At 41.5% G+C, this 9,378-nt stretch overlaps 1 protein-coding gene across 3 annotated transcripts in view; it reads right to left on the bottom strand.

Moving 5' to 3' along the window:
• The window catches only part of ppp1r32 (protein phosphatase 1, regulatory subunit 32), a 151,918-nt gene extending 142,747 nt beyond the window's left edge, over nucleotides 1-9,171 (bottom strand). For 2 of the 3 annotated variants that reach the window (XM_043705996.1, XM_043705998.1), the window contains exon 1: nucleotides 9,106-9,171. Coding sequence is in view for 1 of the 3 variants with exons in the window: in XM_043705998.1 (XP_043561933.1) it covers nucleotides 9,106-9,123 (18 nt within the window). In the remaining 2 variants the exon portion in view is untranslated. Of the gene's footprint in view, nucleotides 1-8,840; nucleotides 8,875-9,105 lie in introns of those variants that run through there. The other variant, XM_043705995.1, reaches the window with a different exon arrangement.
• Between the last annotated feature and the right edge of the window lie 207 nt (nucleotides 9,172-9,378).

The following is a 9,378-nucleotide window of genomic DNA, read 5'->3' as shown; positions in this document are numbered from 1 at the left end:
TGGCTTGTCCTATGATAGTAGTGTTGTCCCAGTTGAATTCATGTTGCTTGTTGTCTGCGTGTGTGGCTACTTAGGATAGCTGGTCGTGTCGTTTCGTGGCTAGTTGAATTCGACTGGGACAACACTACTATCATAGGGCAAGCCAGACAGAGAACAGCCAGGGAATTCCTAGAGGCATGGCATTCATCCACAAACTCCATCAACAAACACATCGACCTGGACCCAATATACCAACCACTACAGCGGACAGCTGAAACTGACAACCGGAAGCGACAGGGACAGACCACTATGAACACCGGAGGAAACATCAAAGAAGTGCTTCGCAGGAGGCTCCCAAGCACTGATGATGTCGCCTAGCCAGGGGACGAAACGTTTGCAACAAAAACTTCCAGCTCGGTGAACAGAACCACAACAGTGTGCAGTTTGGTCTCCTTATTCAAGGAAAGATGTAAATGTATTGAAGACATTTCAGAGGAGGTCTATGAGACTGAAACCTGGAATAGGATAGATTGGACAGACTGTGCTTGTTTCCATTAGAGTTTAGAAGAATGAGGGATTATTTGATTGAAGTACACAAGACCCCGAATGGTAAATTTGGAAAGGATGTTTCCCTTTTCTGGGTGAGTCCAGAACAAGGGGGATACTGGTAATAATCTCGGAGTCACCCTTTTAGAGTAACAATGAGAAATATGTCTTCCCTCAGCAGGCATTTGGAACTCTTTGCCTCAGACGACTATGGAGGTTGTGAAAGCAGAAGTAGATAGATTTTTTGGGGGTGTGCATGGAAATGTGGTAATCAGAGTACAAGATCTGGCATGGTGTTATTGAATGGAAGAGCTGGGATGAAAGGCCGAGAGGCCTACTTCAGTTCCTTATTCGCTTCAGCAATTATCTCACTGGGTAACTTGCTTGGGCAGTTAGCTTAAGACACGTGGTTACTTGGGAATGCTGTTTTGACATGATGCTAAAAAAATTAGTTTCTCACCCTCAAGAAAATCACTTGCACAGAATTAAAATCAATAACCCATTTACCTCTGCTTAGACCCCAAGCTTCCAAATAATAACAGCAATAAATTATGAACCTTTATCACAATTTTTAAATTACCATAAGACAGCTGATGCCTTTAAAGGGGTTATGTGTGCCCTCCCCTCTTCCTTTGCTTTTATGGAGTTCTCAGAGGGAAGCTGCACTCTACGTTTCTGGGAATTAGGCTCGGAAGAACTGGTAAGAAATATAGAGCAGCGTCAAGGCTTGGAAAAGTTCAAACTAACAATGAGGGCCACTCGACACAAGATCCAGGCCATTGGAACTCATTGTAACACATCATCTGAGGAATTAACAATCTTTGCTGCTGCTCTTCTGTCCTCTAGTGGATGTTGTAAATGTGTGCATTTGAATTTATAACCACAAAACATCACACAGTAATTGGCAATGATGCTAGTTCTGTAGGAATGATAATTAAGTCTACCATTCTGACGATCAAAGCATTATTTTCAAAGAAAATAATGTACTTACCTCCTTTTATTTCTGAAGGATGTTGTTAGTGGAGTAATATGCATATTTAGTTTTATTTATTTATAAATAAATAAAAAGGTGCATCAGCAATTATCATATTATCCTGGTGTAGTAATAGTATGATGTAGAATGTCTACTGCTACCTTCAACTGTACTCCAATCAGTTGAATTGGCATTTCAATGCAAGCTGAATTTAACAAGTTGTCAAGTTTCAACTTGACATTAAATGCATTAAATAACAGACAGCTGAGCTAAAATTGATGCTTTATCCAAATGCAAAGGAGTCAGTCAACTCGAAAGGAAAAAGAACAAACAACCCTCATCCCCTATTTTTAACTTTACAACTTGATTTGAGCATTCACATGTTGGAGATTCAAACATCAGCTGCAATTACCAAGCTTGGAGACAAAGTATCTATGTATTGATATTGCATCTTTATAATTTTCTCAAGGTTCATAGATAACAAACTTGGCTTAAATAGTTAACCGTATCTGAACAAAATACTGTTTGCCACTCTGCCTTGCTTTAAAGAGCAACCGAAACTACTCAAACCAGAGAAAAGGTCAGAAACACTTAACTGAAGCAACATTGTAGGTTCTACAAAATAGGGCATTCCTTATTGCAGCTGAGAATGATCTTAACCATAAAATCATGAAATCACAAAAAAACAGAAGTAGAAGTTGGATATTCAACATCTCCAGCCTGCTCTGCCATTCAATAAAACTGTGGTAGATCTAACTGTGACCCCCAACTCCACTTCCCTGTCCACAGTTTTAATAATGTCATCCGTCATTCTACTAAATACCCATAATTTCAGGCCCAGCCTGTTCCCCATAAGGACATCTTTGTCCTAGCGATTGACCTTCCATGAACGCCTCCAATGGAAGCATATCCCTCCTCAAATAAAGAGATCAAACATTGTACACAGTATTCTGAAATAAAAACAACAAAGGATGGGATTACTCAACAGGTCACATGCCATAAGAGGTAAGACAAGTAGAGATCACTCTGCTAATCTGAAATGTTAAATCTGTTTCTCTTTGTTTTTAACTTCAGATTTGGAGCAAAGACAGTATTTTCATTTTGTGTTGAAAAAAAGCTCTAGGTGGTCTCACTAACAACATATATGCTGATAACAAGACTACCCTAGTATTAAAGTTTCCTCTATATTCCAATAAAGGACAATATTCCATTCAATCTTCCCAATTCCTTGCTGTACCTTGCAGTTCATTTATGATGACACCCAGATCTGTCTGCATTGCGATATTCTGTAGTGTCTCTCCATTTTAATAATACATGATGTTTTCTATTCTTGCCACCAACAAGGACCCCCACATATCTTTACAGATAATCCGTTGTCTGACAAACGTTTGCTCACTCACTCAACTTTGCAGGCATTCCTTTGCAGACTCTGGGCAGTATTGAGTGGAGGACATGAAAGTTTCACTGTCATATTGAAAATGGGCTACTATTACAATGCCACCTCCTTTTAGGAAGCACTACCTTATTCAGTGCCAATCAGTCACGTAACTTCACAATAGCAGGCATTCTCCCAAGAGCAGACAGAATATACACAGAGAGCTACCAAATAACCAAAGGTCAGAAGCTCTCCAATTACCAGAGTATGGATTTTACAATGGCCAGTCAGTCAGTATGTCAGACCCGACTTAATGCCTATTGTAGAGACTCTGAAAGAATTGTCAGAAATTAAATATTCTTCTGGGCAGTTTCTTTTAGCCTAGAATTCTCTGCAGATCTCCATAAAAATCAAAGATTTTGAGTGGTTCCAATGAAGGTAAGTAAAATATTTAGTCAAGAAAAGTTAGGCAATTAAAAGCATAGTCTAACTCCCATGTAACTATTTAACAGATGCCATGCTCATCTCACACACTCCAACTCCATCAATCCCAGAACTTTTACACACCCAGACATGACATGACACCACTAAGTATCCAATCCAACACCACCCCATCCTTCCCAGCCAATCACCAGAGCTCACAGGGTCACTGCACCCAGAACCTCCTCTCAAAAATATGGAGCCCCCTTCAAAAAGAGAGGTCAAAGGGATAAGCTGCATGAGATTGACACTCCCTGGAAAATCGGGCCCAGTGTAAAATAGCCCAAGTCTGCGCGGTTCTGAGCATCTGATCCCTAGTGGCACTGGAATCTGGGAGCAATCAGCTGGGTAAAACTAGCAATCAGAACTTGAAACCTCCTGCTGATGTGTGCACATTAGGATTTTATCAGGGTCCCAAGGCACACCAATGACAGTAATGGAGTTGGAGGCTTCTGTTCATAGCAGATTTTAGCCATTATTTGTTCATGCTGGATATACTGGATAAACTTGCATCCCCCGCACCAGCCCATAAAATTATAGTTAAATAAATCTGTATACTCAATGCTGGATAAATAAACATGTTGAACATAGAAAAATTTTGTGTCAAATGTGAATTTGTTTCTGTGCTTTCAAAGAAAGCTGAAAAAAATCATAATTACCCCATTTGGTGTTTTTTTTTCCTTTTCAATCACTGGATGGTGGAGAGTGGAAGATAAAGTTGAATGTTTTTTTTATTCATTCATGGGATATGGCCATCACTAGCTTGACTAGCATTAGCTGCCCAATCCTATTTCCCCTTCAAAGGTGTTGTGAGCCACCATATTGAACTGCTGTAGTCCATTTGGTATAGAGAGATCTACAAAGCCATCAGGGAGGGAGGATGGTTATAAAAAGTTGAGTCATTCTCTGTCACTATCCAGCTAATTGCTAACAATCCTCAAATTCCGACGTCTTACGCATCCCTCCAAGGTACTGAGGCAACACTGGATTCAGAGAAAAACCCATCTTTAGTGCTTGCCCACAGTAACACTCGTATTACCTCTGTCTGTTGTGACAATGTTACATTTCTGTAATCTACTGGCTAGTTGACGGTCTTCCTTCAGCTGACAAAGTAAAAGCTTGGATTCAGCTTTTTGGTCACCTTTACTGATACTAACACTTTATTTCCTTAGTTTTATGCAATTCAAATTTCAAACTGCCATGAGGTTTGAACACATGTCCACAGGATTGTTAATACAGTAACATAACCATCTCAGCATGTCAGACTCAACTAATAGTTGAAATTCTCCTGCTCCTCAGATGTTGCCTGACCTGTTGCACTTTTACCAGCGCCACACTTTTCAATTCCGACTCTCCAGCATCTGTATTCCTCAAGCTCTCTTAGACTCAGCTAATATTTAGGCTTAGAGACAAAAAAACCTGCAGATGCTAGAATCCAAAGTAGACAGAAAGGGAGCTGGAAGAACCAGAGTGGTGGGGGGTGGGGGCTGCGGTGTGCTTATCGTGGCAATCGCACGGGGCACAGCGCGTGTGTCCCAGCCCCAAGCACCAGCCCCAGGGTCCGGCCACGGCACCAGGTGAGCCCCAGACCCCAGCCCCAGGGTCTAGCCGCGGCACCAGATGAGCCACAGGCCCCAGAGTTCGGCCGCGGCACCAGCCAACCCACCCCAAGTTTCAGTTTATTTGTTCACAGTCACCCCTGGAATGCAGTTTTAAAAGAAACAGGAAGGGATCAGGAATGGGAAGGAAAGGGAAGGGTGATTAAGCATTGAGCGGGTTTGAACTGAGCGGTGGGTTGGTTATACCCTATTGCGAGACATTGAGCTGGAGAGACAAAATGGGTCAAGCTAAGATCTGGAGGAGGAGTTTCAGAGGGAAAGCTAGGTGAATCAGAGAGAGTAAAGTGAGGCGATCAGCAAACTGGAAACAGGAGAGTTGGCTGGAGCTTGAAGCACTGAATGATGACAGGTACCAGCTGAATGGAGCAGCAGATAATTCAGCTAGGCAGAAGTGGGTATTGCAGATGCTGGAGATTGGAGACAAGATTACTGGAGCAGCAGATAATTCAGGAAGGCAGAATCAACATTTAAAAGGCATTTGGTATATGAATAGGAAGGGTTTGGAGGGATATGGGACAGGTGCTGACAGGTGGGATTAGATTGGGTTTGAATATCTGGTCGACATGGATGGGCTGGACTGAAGTGTCTGTTTCCACATTGTACATTTCTATGACTCTATAACACAGCAAGCCAGGTAACATCAGGAGGTGCAGAAGTCGACATTTCGGATGTAACCCTTCTTCAGGTATTCAGGCTTGGGCTGATATGTGGCAAGAAGCATTTGTTCCACACAAGTGGCAAACAATGACCATCTTCATGAAGCAGAATCTAACCAACTCCCCTTGACATTCAATGGCATTACCAGTACTGAATCCCCCCAACATTCTGGGGATTGCTGTTCATTAGAAACTGAATTCGTTCAAACAGGTAAGTATTGTAGGCACAAGACCAAATCAGAGATTGGAAATTCTGTGGTGAGTAAGTCACCTTCTGACTCCACAAAGCCTACCTACCATCAGAAAGGCAGAAATCTGGAGTGTGGTCCAATAATTGCCACAATTGCGACAACAATTGAGAATCACCATAGCACCAAAAGAAGCCTACCTGACTAGCACCCTATTCACCATCTTTAAAATTTGTTAGGGCTAGGCTGGAATGTGGAGTAGTCATCCATGATCTTTTTGAATGGCGCAACAGACTCAAGCGTCTGAGCGACCTAGTCCTGCTCCAAATTCATATGTTCGTATGTATATTGATACGAGGAGAAAGTGAGGACTGCAGATGCTGGAGATCAGAGCTGAAAATGTGTTGCTGGAAAAGCGCAGCAGGTCAGGCAGCGTCCAAGGAGCAGGAGAATCGACGTTTCGGGCCCTTCCTGAAGAAAGGCTTATGCCCGAAACGTCGATTCTCCTGCTCCTTGGATGCTGCCTGACCTGCTGTATATTGATACGACATGGAGACAGACAGTCAAACCAAAGCCTTTCCACCACTATATTTGCAAAACAGTAAAATTAAACAATCAAAGACCCAGAATAATTCCTTTGATGGTACCCAGCTGGACTTCTGAACAAAGAATCCCAGACTTTGTGAATAATTAATTCCACACACTCAAGCAAAAGACTTCACAATTTATTAAATACACAATAACCTCAGCAGAGGAAAAAATAAACAACAAGATTAATGTCTATGCTTTCAACATGAAACATTTGTTTTCAGCCCCCATTCACACAAAAGGACAAACAGACAAATACATAGTTAAGGAGTAAATAAAAGAAAATCATAAAACTAGCCAGATTACTTAAATGGTGTCTGCAATTTTTTTTCACAGGCATAAATATGAACTCCTTAATTGGTTTTCTGAAATGTTGATCAGGGTTGCCTTCTCAGAACAACCAAGCAAAGATTGAAATTCTTCTAATTCAGCCTTCTACTCAGCTGGTGTAGCAGATTAGGCAGAAAGCTTTCACACCTTCACGCTGTGTTGTCAGCAGCCAAGCTCATCTCCTCAGAAAATATGTTTCAAAACAACAACTTCAAATCTGGTTCCACCCTGATAGGCTGCTTGTCTCTTCCTGAGGCTTCAGTTAACAACAGTCATCTTCTTGAGCACATGGCTGCTTCCAGACTTACCAGAACCAATTCGAAGGTACTGACACTGTTAATAGTCGAGAGCTTCTACGTGTTTAAACACAATGGTCTTACCAAGGTCACTGTATCAATTAAAACAGTTTTAATCAAAAGTCAGCCTGCAATTAGCTTCCAACCTCACAAGCAAATAAAGCTTGTTTAATCTGTTATTTTCCTTTAACCACAAGCTATTCCAAATACCACAAGTCACTTCCAGCTCTCTATTCCAAGTTCACAATTCCAAACCAAAATTAATTAAATAATAAAAATAAGTAACAATGAAAACTAAGTGAGGATTCTAATAATATTAAATAGTCACTTTCTACATCACTGATGCACAGTCACAGCACTCCACAAGGAGCAGTTTAGAACTTACCAAGGCTCCTTTGATCACATCTTCCAAATTCATGCCTTCAGCAGTGAGGAGGACAATGATAGAAGGCACTTGGAATCATTACCTTCTGCAAGTTTCCCTCCGAGTCACCCTGACTCAGACCTATAAAGTCATTCCTTCATCGACACTGAGTTAAAAACATGAAACTCCCTTCCTAAAAGTGAGCAGCCTGGTGGCTCAGTGGTTAGCACTGCTGCCTCACATCACAAGGGACTTGAGTTCGATTCCACCTTGGGCAACTGTCTGTGTGGAGTTTGCAAATTCCTCCTATGTCTGCGTGAATTTTCTCCACGTGCTCTGGTTGCATCCAGAGCAGATGTGCAGGTTAGATGGATTGGCCACGGAAAATTATCCAGGGGTGTATAGGTCCGGTGGGTTAGGCATGGGAAATGAGGGTTACAGGGACAGTGTGGTTCTGAATGGTGCGATCTTTGGACGGTCAAGGTAGACTTGATAGGACAAGTGGTCTGCTTCCACAATGTAGGGATTCTATGATTCTGGAAGTGCAGTTGGAATGCCTATATCCCTTGGACTACAATGGTTCAAGGATGTAATGTAGTAAAACTTCTGAAGGTCAATTTGTGATGGGCAGTTAAGAAAATTGGACTTGACAGTGATGCACACATCCTATAAACAAGTCAAAAAAAACTTTGCAACTGACGATCAAGAATTCTGCATTAAGTAGGCTGCGGTAAGAGATTGGGTGGTATAGATAATGTTGTAGATTGCAAATAAGAAACAAAGAGGGTCAATGATGAAATCTTGGGCACTTTGAGATTATTGTTTAGGGGTGGGAAGCAAAGGTGATGGGGTGGGGTGCTGACATAATTGAAGCAGTCTGGTGTGGAATATCAAATGGTATGGGAAACTGACACATCTGAAATGTGCCATCTTGCACACTGAATTCACTCATTTGACGTGCATGCCTCTTGTTATAGAAGCAATGCTGTGCAAAAAAGGCTGTTTGTATGTCCGGCAATTAAATAAATATTCAGGATTGATATGTAATCTATGTTAGAATAAAGTTGATAGTATGATAATCAGAAAATTTAAAATTAAAAAAAAAGTTCGAATTTTCGATTGCCAAAATCACGCTGGTTCTAAGTCTCCCCCCTCCCCCCGCCCTCATGTCTGTAAAGATGTGTGAAAAGAAACCTAGGGGGTGTCTCGACGATTGAAAGCTCCAAGTGAGAACTCGACACAAACCATCCCATTGATGCCTCTCAGAAGATTTATAAACTTTTGGAAGTTTAATATATACCATCAATGCCTATTTTTGGCCATGATACAAAATAAGGAATCAGGTCCCGGGAACTCGGAACTAGCGGAGAGTTATTACAAGTTTTGAAATCCCCTGTACCTGCCCCGGTTTCCCTCAGCCAAGCCACCAACTCTCCACTTTCTTACCTGCTGTCAGCTCGGTTCCTTTTCCTACAGCCTCTCTCTATCTGTCTCTGCGAGTTTCTACTTGTAACCTAGCAACCGTTACCCCGGCAATAAAGACAGAAGGAACGTGTTAAAAAGTAGCACACAACATTATGAAACAAACTTCAAACATGATCCGACCAAGGGGGAAAACTTTTCCTCTGATCTTCTACCAACTGTAGCATTTACTTACCAGTGTACAAGGCGTGAAGGGTTATACTCGGTAACAACTTGGATCTAAACTTACCTTTGTTTTTGTTTTCATTTTAAACACCTCTCCCTTTCATACATTCTTTACATCTTTTGAATGCACATTCTTCCAGATTACGTGATAGGGTGTGCTGCTGGAGTGTCAGGTGTCATTTTAAACAATTCTTATGTTTGAAACAATTGCGTGAACAGACCACACATAACTGGAGACTGTTTGCAAGATAAATAAATTGTAGGAAAATGCTACTGCTGGATAGCACAGGAATATTTTGGAAATTATCAGGAACATATGTTAGAAATGGGGTAAAAT

Source organism: Chiloscyllium plagiosum, chromosome 16 (assembly GCF_004010195.1).
Source record: "Chiloscyllium plagiosum isolate BGI_BamShark_2017 chromosome 16, ASM401019v2, whole genome shotgun sequence".
In the NCBI taxonomy this organism is placed as follows: domain Eukaryota; kingdom Metazoa; phylum Chordata; class Chondrichthyes; order Orectolobiformes; family Hemiscylliidae; genus Chiloscyllium; species Chiloscyllium plagiosum.
Note: the sequence above shows the minus strand (reverse complement) of the source record. Positions and strands in the feature narration are given on the sequence as shown.